Here is a 12,279-nt window from a genome sequence, read left to right on the forward strand (position 1 = left end):
GATTACAAATGAGCAGTGCCACACCCGTCTTGTCTTAGCTTTTTAGATGTAACATTCTAAAACCATAGAGAGTTCTTCTTAAATTTATGTGGTAATGGCTTCAGGGCCCAGGCTGTGACACATGAATGTCAGGTTAACTCAGGGAGACCTATGAAACTAAGGAACTCTTGGTTTCCCTGAGGTTCTCTCTGTTGAAAAGGTGATACAGGAGATGGGAAGATGGTTCAGTCAGTAAAATGCTTGTGGTACAAGCGTAAGGACTGAGGTTGGATCTCTAGTAACTGTGTAGAAAGCCTGGAGTAATGGTGTACACTACATCTTTAATCCTAGCACTTGGGAGGCAGGAGGATCTCTGTGAGTTGCTCTACGTAGAGAACTCCAGGACTGTATAGAGAGACCCCATCTCAAAAGAAAGCCTGGAGCAGTGGTCTGTGAGTGGGACTTGTTAGCTGATCAGTTTGTGTAGATCAACAGTGAGAGACTTTTCAAAAATAAGGTAGAGAATGACTGAGGGTACCTGATAGTATCTGACCCCCTTCTCCACAGTGACACAGCAAGAACTCATTTGAAGAGTGTGCTGCTGCTGTGTCGGAAGGTTCGGACTGTTGACTGTAGACTCAGTCCCAAGACACCCATAGCAAAGGCCCTTGAGTGTTGCTGGGCTGGGTACCCTGGAAGATTCAAGCCTAGGCAATGGACTTACTGAGATCCTCCAGCCTGTCTAATCAGAGGCACTGGGAATGAGTCAGATGGGAGCTAAAATCTGCCACAAGAACTATGAGGGCTAGTAGCCACTGTCCATGGCCCTGCTGTTTTAACAAAAAAATTAATGAGAAAAACGTGCTGCTGTCGGCACCCTCAAAGCTGATTGCAGGGAAGGAAACTGTAAACATAAAGCATACCCAGACCTCAGCTGCTGTTAAGAAAGATATCAAGAGCCGGGGCGGTGGTGGCACACGCCTTTAATCCCAGCACTTGGGAGGCAGAGGCAGGTGGATTTCTGAGTTCAAGGCCAGCCTGGTCTACAGAGTGAGTGCCAGGACAGCCAGGACTACATAGAGAAATCCTGTCTCAGAAAGAAAGGAAGGAAAGAAAGAAATCAAGAGTTGTTCATTTTATAATTTCCAAAACTAAATCTCTACTCTGCTGGGAAGGAGTTCACCTGACTGCCTGGCTGACAGAAAGGCACTGTCAGCAGTAAGGCTGTTGGCTCAGCTTGTGCTCCCTAACCTCTGATGTCCAAGTTAACATTAAACACCCTGGTCTCATCCTCAAATTTAGGAACATCCACAAAGTATGTTCCTACAGATACAGGCTGGCAAAGTGACTACTCTGAGCCCCAAAATAAAAGGGGTCATGAGGGTTTCCAGCCCAGTACTTTGTTACAGGTGACCTTGTAGTTGAAACTGAGATAAGATGAGGTCTGTCCCTGAGTAGTGGGGATATCCAAGGCAATGTTGGCTAGGGTGACACTAGGGGCAGGACATGGAGTGGTTGTTTGCAGGAAGGCCCTAGCAGAGCCTCTTCCACCCTCAGGAAGCACAGCAGTGTCCACCCAGGGTGAGCCCTTCTTCTTAAGATACCACAGTTCTCTCGGGGGCTGCAGCTGGCCTGTGGATGGTGAGGTAGAGCTGTAGCTGGCTTCTCAGACTTTGGATGCACTTGGACTTCAAAGCCATGATTTCATCCAGCTGGGTCACAAAATCTTTAAAATCCTGAGAAGAAATAACACAACCAGAGCTTTTTCTCTTGATGGCTCTCTGCCAGACCATCTTTTCTAGTCTGTCTTTCTGTTTTTCATGGTTTTCTTTTCTTTTTTTTTTATTTTATTTTTTTGGTTTTTCGAGACAAGGTTTCTCTGTGTAGCCCTGGCTGTCCTGGAACTCACTCTGTAGACCAGGCTGGCCTCAAACTCAGAAATCTGCCTCTGCCTCCCAAGTGCTTGGAGAGAATTTTGTTAAGAGCACTTTGTTACTCTTTTAGAGGACCCAGGTTTGGTTCCTAGCACCCACATGGTGACTCATAACCATCTAGAACTCCAGTCCCAGGAGATCTGATGTCCTTTTCTAAATTCTGTGGGGAGCATCAGGCACACAAGTGGTGTGTAGGCAAAACATTCATACACATTAAAAGAAAAACATAAGCTGGGCAGTGGTGGCACACGCCTTTAATTCCAGCACTTGGGAGGCAGAGATAGGCAGATTTCTGAATTTGAGGCCAGCCTGGTCTACAGAGTGAGTTCCAGGACAGCCAGGGCTACACAGAGAAACCCTGTCTCGAAAAACCAAAAACAAACAAACAAACAAACAAAAAACCAACCAAACAAAATTCTCTCTAGTACATCTTAAAAGAACATTTTAGAACCCAAGTCCCCAGGGGAAAAGCTCAGAAGATTCTATGGCTTTGGATGGGGCCCCCTTTTCTGCATTTGAGACACTTTATAAGTGAAGACTGTATTCTGAAAAAGGGTGCTTACAGTGCTTTGGGTCTGCAGGCTGTGAAAAGCAAGATAGTCCCTGCCACAGAAGTCATGGGGAGAGACCCCCAACAAACCTTTAGGAAGGCAGAATGGCTATGGACAGAGGCTGGAGACCATTTAGGTTGGGAGTGAGCAGTGTAGCACCGTCTCCCAGCTCTACCCAGACCCTCTGAGGGCCACAGCAGCAGAGCTTTGTTATCTATACCATAACAAACAGATGATCACTGAACAAGCCACAGTTAATTGTCGGTAGCCCACATACCCGTCCAGTACTACTTACATTAGAGTCCATCTGGGTCATTAGGGTCTCCTCCTTGAAGTCCAGCTCAGCCATTTCATCCAGCTGTTCTTGGTGTGCACGGAGGATTACCTGCCTGGGAATATGTTGAAGAAAGGAATCCTTCTGGTTTCTCATACTCGGGGACAGCCTTTGGACATTGAGCCTCATTTCCATACTAGGAGCTTGTGGCCTCGTCCCAGTGTGGTAAGACCAGCTGGCCACTCCTTGCTCTCTCTCTTCTGTTCTCAGAACTAGTCAAGGGATTAGGGAGTACCCACAAGTTACAGGAAGAGAGAGAGGGGGAGACTTGTCAAGCTTGTCCCTGCCTCCCCAGCTGCTTCACAGGGGTTGCCTATTTCCCACAGCTTCCTTCAGAAAGGCTATAAAACAGTGACAACTGGTGTGTTTGGTACAAAGTCTGCTCTTATTTTTGCTTGTGGAGGGTTCAGGACCAAAGCAGGTCAAGGCTAAAAGCTGAACAGTCTACTTTTGGTCAAATTCTAGTGACTAGTAGAGAACACAACATGGAACAGTAAGTTTGCACAGTGAAGAGGCAAGCTCCTTTCCATGCAAGGCCCTCTGTTAATTACATTTAATAAGAAAGGTCATGGGGGTATTGAAGAGGCTCAAGTCTTAAGAACAAAGTTCAACTTACTGTGCCTGCTCCGGTGTAAGTGGACAGTGTGTCCCCAAGGCCTTGGGAGAACAGCTGGGGACCACAGGAGAGTCTGAATCTAAGCACCTTGAGATTGGCCTGCGCCTGAGCCATGAGATGTCCTCATTGTAATGAGGCTTGTTGGAATCTGTGGAGGGAACAAGCTCCTGACAACTAACCCCTGTAGGATGTTTTCTCTTCTGGGCCCAGGGATGGCCAACTCCATCACTACTTCCTGTACATGAGGTGAGGGAAGGCGTAGAATAGGGTACTCCAGCATGTATGTTGGAGGAGGGCTTTCTCAGTAATGTCAAGGAACCCCTCAGTTCAATGTCTTCAGCATTGTCATCATATGGCTCACCACCCACATAATTCTGGGGCAAAAGTGTTAGCCTTCTGTTCTGGGAGGCCTCCCTATTGGGCAATTTGTCAGGTGAATGCTGATGGATGGGTGACGGGGAAAGAGCTGGAAGATCACCACTAGGCCGATTGTCAGGGGGAGATGAAGACAGCCATAGGCACTCAGTTGCTGAAGACACTGGCAAGGCAGCCTCTTGATTGTAAGATGATACTGTGTGTCCTGCTGCTGGCCCTCCAATGATCTCAGCCATGAAACCATAACCAGCTCCATCCTGGGCAATTTGCTCCAAGGAAGAAAGGTTCTCATGATTGGGGGTCTCCAGGAGGGACATAGTGAGAGGAGCCATGAGTCCAGAAGCATTGGCAGAACACATATGTATCTGCTCTCTAGAGTCTTCTTGGAAAGGAATACCGCTGTTCACTGTTCCTGGAGCCTGAGTCACTCTGTTTCCACTGACTTCTCTTAATGGTGTCGAGACTCTGTCTCTTTGGTCTGGGGACCCAGAAACAGCCATATGGGATAGTGGAAAAGACAGCCCATTTTCTGGGGATAGGGATGACAAGCTGCCCTCAGCCTGCTCAGGAACTTTGCTGCTGAAGGCCTCCAGTCTGATGTCAAAGGCTTGAGCTTCACCTGTTTTTTGGTGATGCACAAAATCTACCTGTGAAGAGGAAGGTTTCTGGGCTCGGTTGTCCTTAGGAGAAGGTCCTGAGGAGGCAGAGTCTTCCTCCTTGCTCCAGTCTGAGCATACCACACTTGGGCTGTGGCTTTGACTGAATGCTCCTTTTCTGTGGCTGCTGATGGAATACACCCAGCTGTCAGCTGGCCCCTTCTTACTACCATCCATCTCAGAGCTGAAAAGCAAACATTGCTGCCTTTCTGTTGCCTGTTCCTCAGGGTTGTGATCCCTGTCTTGATGAAGGAAGAAGGAGCTTTCAGTCCTTTCTAGGGTGCTCCTCTGTTTTATGGTCGGCTGATTAGAGACATGTGAGAAAGAATCCTCACTGAAATCACTGTCATCAAGGTCCTCAGCCTGGGCTCCATCATGGTTCTCAGGATTAGAATGGAGGGGAAAGACAGTCTCATTCTGGAGCCGACCTTCTGAGGGCCTGTGCTGACATAAAAGCTTCTGCAGTGGTTGGTATTTTAGCTTCTGCTTGAGGAGAGGTGGCTGCTGGAACTGCTGGTGGTAAAATCGCAAATGTTCCTCCCTTTCCTTCTGCTGCAGAATGGGGTTTGTCCAAACTTCAGGGGTAAGCCCGGCAGGTGTGCCCACCTTGCTATCCTGAGTGGCTTCTAAGTGGTGGCTGTTACCAAGGAGCCGAGCTCGGGACAGTAGCTGCTTCTGCACTGGCTGTACTGGCTGCACCTTCTTCCCTCTTGTGGGCAGCCTGGCATGCAGCAGACCTTCTCTTGGGCCTGAGGCCCTGCTCTCCCACTCAACAGCAATCTTGCTGCCAATCTGACTTTTCTCAGAGCACAATGATGCTGACTCTGCTCCCTTTTTGAGCAAATGGGCAGATCTCATGGTTCCTTTGCAAGGGCTAGCCTTCATGTCCCACTCTGGAGTGGGACTCCCTCGGGAACTACTCTTTTTACCAGGGGTCTTAGGTCCAGCGGCAAAGGGGATGTTGGGAGCATGGCTGGCCAAAGGGTGGATTTTAACTCTTGTGGGGCCTGGGGCCACAGTAAGTGACTGCTGAAGTCCCAGCTTAACTTTTTTGGGGGAGCACTTGTCCCCGGGCAGGGTGACAGGGGAGCTCTGAATTCGTTTTGGAGAGGAGTTTGCAGACATCTGATTCCGACTGGCAGCTGAAGCACAACACTTAACACCTTTCTTTAGTTCCTTCACCCTGTAAATGACCATTTAACGTTAACTGTATATTCATCTGTGTCTGTGACTCCTTTCCTACAGTTTCCAGAGAATTAAACAACAAACAAGGAAAGTATGTCAAGGATTATGAGTTCTTTCTTACTCTGGCAGAGAATGAGAGGAAAAGGTACATTCTCTTTTAACATGAGTACTGTGCTTGAACTAAAAGAGAAGTGTCTCCTGAGAATATAAGCATACACACAATACATGACTGAAGAGTTTGCAAATCACTCCAGCCCCACATAAGAGACTAGTTAGGAACGAGAACCATGCTATATTCATGCAGATCCTGCCATGGGTCCTGAAGATAGGCCAACTCAAGCATCCATGTCTACCTTTCACCTATAATCCTACTGAGTCCTACACACAAGCCTGTCGGGCTTCTCAGGGAAGGTGAAGTCCCCTTAATCTGCAGTTCAAAAAGCAAAACCTCCACAAAGCAGCAGACTGTGCTAGTCCCACACAGGGGAAGAGGATGTGTACTTCCACCATCCCCTAATTTAGGATTACTGGCACTCTGTTTTGGGTAAAATTGTTTATTATAGAGGCATACTCTGTGTATGGAGATATTGGATAACATGTGTGTTTTTACCCAGAAGATACCAGAAACACCTTTCCCCAGTCACAGTAATCAAAAATGTTCTTACTCCTGGGGGCTGGAAAGATGGTTCAGAGGTTAAGAGCACTGCTGCTTTTGCAGAAGACCCACCAGGTTTGGTTCCCAGAACCCACAAGGTGGCTCACAACCCTCTGTACCATATTACCCACTTTCAGGTAATATGGTGCCTTCTGACTTCTGACAGCAGGCACACATAGGGTACACATACATACATGCATATAGACAAAATACTGATTAAATATAAAATAATCTAAAACATTTTAAAATGTTTTTAATTCTGTAAGAGACTGTGAGTGGAAATGGGAATAGTGCTGACAGATACCAAGTCCTTTCATGAAAGCAGCTTGACCAAGCAGTTAATGGGTATTAGCTTTAAGACTAGCGAGATGGCTCAGTGGGTAAAGGCCCTTGCTGGCAATCATGAAGATCTGAGTTTGACCTGAGAACTATTCGGTAGAGGGCACTAACACAAGTTGTCCTCTCATGTCCCTACACCCACTGCCCTGCAATTTTTCTTAAGGAGGTGGGTGCTACCTTTGCCACCAACTTTTAGTAAGTCCTTGGGATAGTTCCTATTTTCCTTTGGGCCTCTTTTTTGACATGTCCAGATTGGTCCTTCTGGACCTATATGCTCCTATAAATAGTGCTGAGGTTAGCAGAAAGAAAAGCTTCCTGTGTCTACCACACTACCATGTCCTGGTTGACACTGAAAAGCTACTGAGGCATCAATTCCTAAACAGGGACAAGTGGCATCTTTCTTTTGGCACACACACACAAAAGGAGGGGTCTTTAGGTCATACTTTTAAAAATCCTAGTATAGAATCTCTAAGAAGGCTGTGGAGTTCAATGCCAGATCACTGTGTCTGAGTGGAATGTGCACAAACACAAGGGACCTAGACATAATCTGACATCCCTTTTTTCCCCCTGTAGACCAGGCTGGACTTGAACTCAGAGATCCACCTGTCTTTACCACAACTGCACATAACAACCTGATACCCTATAGCCAACTTACCGGTCAGCATAGCGCAAGGTGTTCAATGTATGCTCTGTGGCTATGTGGCTTGGGGAGATGTTGGCGATCATGCAAGTTTTGGCATTGCCAATGAAAGAGTCCTTCAGGACCTATCCAAACCAAGAGACGGCAATGAACAGAGGGCATATTCACTACTTATGTGTGAAGATGCTGGCCACAGCTTGCTCTATTCACAAAAGACATTTTACAGAAAAAGAAATTCATTAGACTGGAGAGAGATCGTTCAGTGAAGAGCACTGGCTGCTCTTGAAGAGGACCTGGGTTCAGTTCCCAGCAACCACATGGTGGTTGACAACCATCTGTAACTCCAGTTCCAAGGAATCTTCTGGTCTCTGGGTATTAGGCATGCAGGCAAGACATATATATGGATTTTTAAAAAGAAATGCAAATAACCAATAAGCAAAACAAAAGGTACTTAGCAGTCTTCAGAGAAACACAAATGACTGGAGAACTAGCTGATATTTAGGGTGCTGAGGAGATGGCTCTGTGGGTCAGAGTACTTGCTAATAGGAAAGCATGAGGACATGAGTTCAAATTCCCTTACCCCCTCTGCAGCCAATATAGGCCTGACTTAATAATATCTACTGGTCATTTTCCAGACAACAGAAAGAAAGAGATTCTATATTTGTATTACTCAGAATAAACATGGCTGGGCCTGGTAGTGTTGCCTATAATCCTAGATGCTCAGAAGACTGAGGCAGGAGGATCCCAAGTCAAGACTTGTCTGTATTACAAAGTGAATTCAAGGCCAAGTTGTACAACTCATGAATACTCTTGTATTGGGACACCAGGACTGCAAGATGGCATTGCTCATGCCACTGTAGGAGAAGAAGCTCATGGAGGTTAAACTTGGAGAGCTGCTGAGCTGGATATTCATGATGGATTTCACCCACAGTGGCACTGCAGGACCCTTTCGAGGAGGTTATGGCCAATATTACAAGTTTATCAACGACCAGAAAGGCAGCATCTGGGGGTTTACACAGTGCTGGCAGCCTACGTGGTTTTTAGCTACTGCATTTATACAAGGAACTCAAACACGAGCAGTGACTCAAGCACCACTGAAGAGGGGTCACCATGGAGAGCACCACATGGCTGAGCCTAACCTCCTGCCAGGAGGAATTCAACTGTGGCTGAACCACCATATCCAGCAATTTATGCTTTTACAGATTCGGTCTTGCTATTATCCAGGTTGGTCTTAAATTCCTAGGCTTCAGTAATCCTCCTGCCTCAGCTTCAGGAAAATGGCACCACATCTGCAATAAGATTCTTTACACTAAAGAATATAGAAAGGTGGTGTCCTAGTTAGTTTTGTCAATTTGCCACAGCCTAGAGTTATCTGAGAAGGGAGTCTTACGGGATTTCTCAGATCAGCTTAGCCTGTAAGTGATTGTCTTGTTAACTGAGATAGGAGGACCCAGATATATGAGCACCATCCCCTGGCAGGTGGTCCTGGGCTGTAGAGGGAAAGCTTGCCTAGGCATGGATCTGGGAAAGAGCCAGTAAGTAACGCTGCTCCATTGTTTCTGCATCAAGTCCTGCGATGACTCCCCTCAGGGATGAGCTATGAGCTGGGATGCTGGCCAGTGTATTTCATCACAGCAGCAGCACGAACCTACAACAGGTGGTAACAAGACCATGACTACCTTCTCGCGGCTGTAACTGCCCTGGTGCTGCAGACATCTCTGCCTGAGTACACTGAGAGCTCCTGGAGGGAAAACGACATCTACGTTCTTTTCTCCCCAGTATGTTTAGCATCAGGTCTGGTTAGTAGTGGATGCTTGATTAAATTAACAAAGTAAGGGAGGAAGGAACAGTAAGTAAAGCAGAACAAACTCAAGGCTCTTGTTTGACTTTACCTGAGTCAGTTTGCTCTGCCTGAAAGGCGTGTGGGTGTGTTCCTGGTCCAGTGCTCGGATACATTCTTTCAGCTGTGGGAGAGTAAAAGACCCATCAATTCAACACTGAAGTAAGGGACAGCAAGATGCTACACCCATAGGAAGTTTCTCTTTATTTTACGTATATGAGTGCTTTGCCTACATGTATACCATTGCACCATGAAGAAGGCACAGGATCCCCTGGAATGAGCCACCATGTGGGTGCTGGGAATTGAACTCTGATCATCTGTAAAAATAGCCAGTGCTCTTAACCTCTGAGCCATCTGTTAGGCCTAGAATGCTTGCTGCTCTTCCAGAGAACAGAGTTTGGTTCCTAGCACCCATTCTGTTAATTTCATACAGCTCCAGGGGATCTAACATTCTCTTCTGGTTCTTCAGACACTCAAACATGTGGCATACATATTCATACATACAGACAAATAAAAAATAAATCTCAAGATTCTGTAAAAGCAAATAGGCAAACAAACCACACACAGGCAATTTTCCTAAAAGAAAGTCAGCTGCCCTGTTGTTTCCTGTTCAATACGTAAAAGCAAGCAAGAATAAGAAAACAGCATCCTGTGCTGTCTTGCTAAGGACTCCAAACTTAGAGGCTGTGATCCTAGATTAGCTCTGAGTCAATCCAGTCCTGAGTCCAAGCTTACACACTGGTAACCCTGGCTTACTTGTTCTCTCTCTCTCTCTTGTCACAACTATGTAGGTGTTCAAGTAGATGACACACTTAAGCCACCTCCCTCTCCCCCTCATACATGTAGACCTATAGGTACAAATCCAAGATTTGGATATAAACTGTTTGGGGAAGAAGAAATCAGAGCATCAGAGGAAAATAGTACTATTGTTAGTTTTTGTCAACTTGACATGAGCTGGACTCTAGCTCTAGCAGCTAGAGCTATCTGGGAAGAAGAACTTCAACTAAGAAAATGTCTCTAACAGACTGGCCTATAGGCAGGTCTGTAGGGATTTTCTTGATCAATGAGCCACGTGGGAGAGCCCAGTCCACTGTGGGTGGTACCATTCTGGGCAGGTGGTCCTGGGTTGTGTAAGAAAGGAGAATGAGAAAGCCACAGGGAGCAAACCAGTAAGCAGTGTTTCTCCACAGTCTCTACTTCAGTTCTTGCCTCCAGGTTCCTGCCTGAGGAGTTCCTGTCTTGATTTCCCCAAAGATGGACTATAACCTATAGGCCTAGTAAATCCACCTCCCCAAGATGCTTTTGGTCAGGGTGTCAGCAATACCAACCTAAGACAAGGACTTAGTGATAGGTTATTTCTCTGCCTGTAAAACGAGCCAGTTCAATCTACATTAGATTATAGTAAGGCATGGAAGCTGCTCTTGGCTTGGAAAGTTCAGGGTTGGGGACAGGGTATACCAGGTAGGGACTGAGGGATGCTGGGAGAACCTGGAGGCCAGGTCTGTTTTGATATGTAAAATATACACCTCAGTCGCTTGTCCCTGGTCTGAAAGTGAGCAATTCTTTCACACTACCTCTTCCTTTTAGTACACACACATGTATGCTTGTATACATGATGTGTATGTGTAGTTCTCATGTGAAGGTCAGAGAACAACTCTGTACAGTCAGTTCTTGTCTTTCACCTTTATATGGGTTCTATGGACTGAGCACATGCTGTCAGGCTTTTGTGGCAAGTGCAGGCCATCTCAGTAGCCCCTACCATCTCACTTTGAAGAGGAGGGACTGTAGTGAGTTTACGTAGCATGGTTTATAATGATCAGAATCACACAGTTTTGGTTAGAGGCTATACCTGACCATCAATCCATCTGCACCTGCACCCGAATCTATGAGGCCAGGAGGGGTCAGAGTACTTGCTAAACTTGCCATGCAGAGTTGAGAAAACCAAACTCACTGGCAAAACAGAAACACTAAATGTACATCCCATGGCTGGTGGAATCCATGAGAATTACATATTTTATTTAACCTATTGTGTTTAAAGTATTACTTTGGGATATAATATGAAAATATATTATTGAGATATTTATATGTTTTGTTGATACCAAAATTTCAAAATCCTGTGTATATTTTACTTTAGAAATATCTTAAGTAAGAGCAGTTGCAGTGGCGGCCGGAGAGAGCGGACCCAGCTGTTAAGAGCACTGGAATGCTGTTACAGATGTGCACAGCCATGCTCAGCAGTTTCCTTCTTCACTATACATCAGTCCAGCAGCTGCCATTCTTAGCACTGAAATGATTCTCCAGAAGAGATGATATTGTGTATGCTATTTTTGGTAACAATGACCCAGGGTAGCTCACAACTGTTTGTAACTCCAGTCCTAGAGGATGCCTTCTTCTGGTCTCTGCCTGCAGTGGGGACACATATAGTACACAGATGTACATGCAGGCAAAACACTTACATACAAATAAATAAATAAAAACCTAGCCACATTAGATAGCAAATATACATAGCTTAACCACTTTTTAGAAAATCTAGTAGAGAATAGACTAACACATTAATCATCAACATGGGATGTAGTTATCCATGTCTAGAGTGTGGGAAAATTTACATGTAATTGTCTTTCCTTCCTCCTCTTAAAAAAGTATGTGCTAATACAGAAAAACAAAGGGGAAGTGACAGGATAGTGTTTTTATCTTCAGTAAGTCAACTTTGAAAAAATAGTTATAGGCCAACAAGAGGTTTTTAAATATTGAGTAAGAGGTAACATTAAAAGTATGATAAACAGCACTTAGGAGGCAGAGGCAGGCAGATTTCTATGTTCCAGGCCAGCCTGGTCTACAGAGTGAGTTCCAGGACAGCCCGGGCTATACAGAGAAACCCTGTCTTGAAAAAACAAAAACAAAAAAAAATCAAAATCAAAACCAAAAACCAAAAAACAAAACAAACAAACAAAAAGTTACTAAAAAAACAAAAAAAACCCCAAAAACAAGCAAACAAAAAAAAAGCCAGGCGGTGGTGGCGCACGCCTTTAATCCCAGCACTCGGGAGGCAGAGGCAGAGGCAGAGGCAGAGGCAGAGGCAGAGGCAGAGGCAGAGGCAGAGGCAGGTGGATTTCCTGAGTTCGAGGCCAGCCTGGTCTACAGAGTGAGTTCCAGGACAGCCCAGGCTATACAGAGA

General features: G+C 45.7%; 1 protein-coding gene and 1 pseudogene across 1 annotated transcript in view; one reads left to right on the plus strand and one right to left on the minus strand.

Annotated features, from left to right (window-relative positions):
* Nucleotides 1-300: 300 nt before the first annotated feature.
* Nucleotides 301-12,279, minus strand: part of Kif24 (kinesin family member 24) — a 68,590-nt gene continuing 56,611 nt past the window's right edge. Inside the window, exons 9-13 of the mRNA XM_028779113.1 lie at nucleotides 9,157-9,228; nucleotides 7,280-7,389; nucleotides 3,415-5,628; nucleotides 2,760-2,853; nucleotides 301-1,715 (exon numbers count right to left, since the gene is read on the minus strand). Of these exons, the coding sequence (XP_028634946.1) occupies nucleotides 1,575-1,715; nucleotides 2,760-2,853; nucleotides 3,415-5,628; nucleotides 7,280-7,389; nucleotides 9,157-9,228 (2,631 nt within the window). The 3' untranslated portion in view covers nucleotides 301-1,574. The remainder of the gene's footprint in view (nucleotides 1,716-2,759; nucleotides 2,854-3,414; nucleotides 5,629-7,279; nucleotides 7,390-9,156; nucleotides 9,229-12,279) is intronic.
* LOC114630787 lies at nucleotides 8,101-8,362 on the plus strand (annotated as a pseudogene).

Source organism: Grammomys surdaster, unplaced genomic scaffold, assembly GCF_004785775.1.
Source record: "Grammomys surdaster isolate TR1022 unplaced genomic scaffold, NIH_TR_1.0 344, whole genome shotgun sequence".
Taxonomy (NCBI): domain Eukaryota; kingdom Metazoa; phylum Chordata; class Mammalia; order Rodentia; family Muridae; genus Grammomys; species Grammomys surdaster.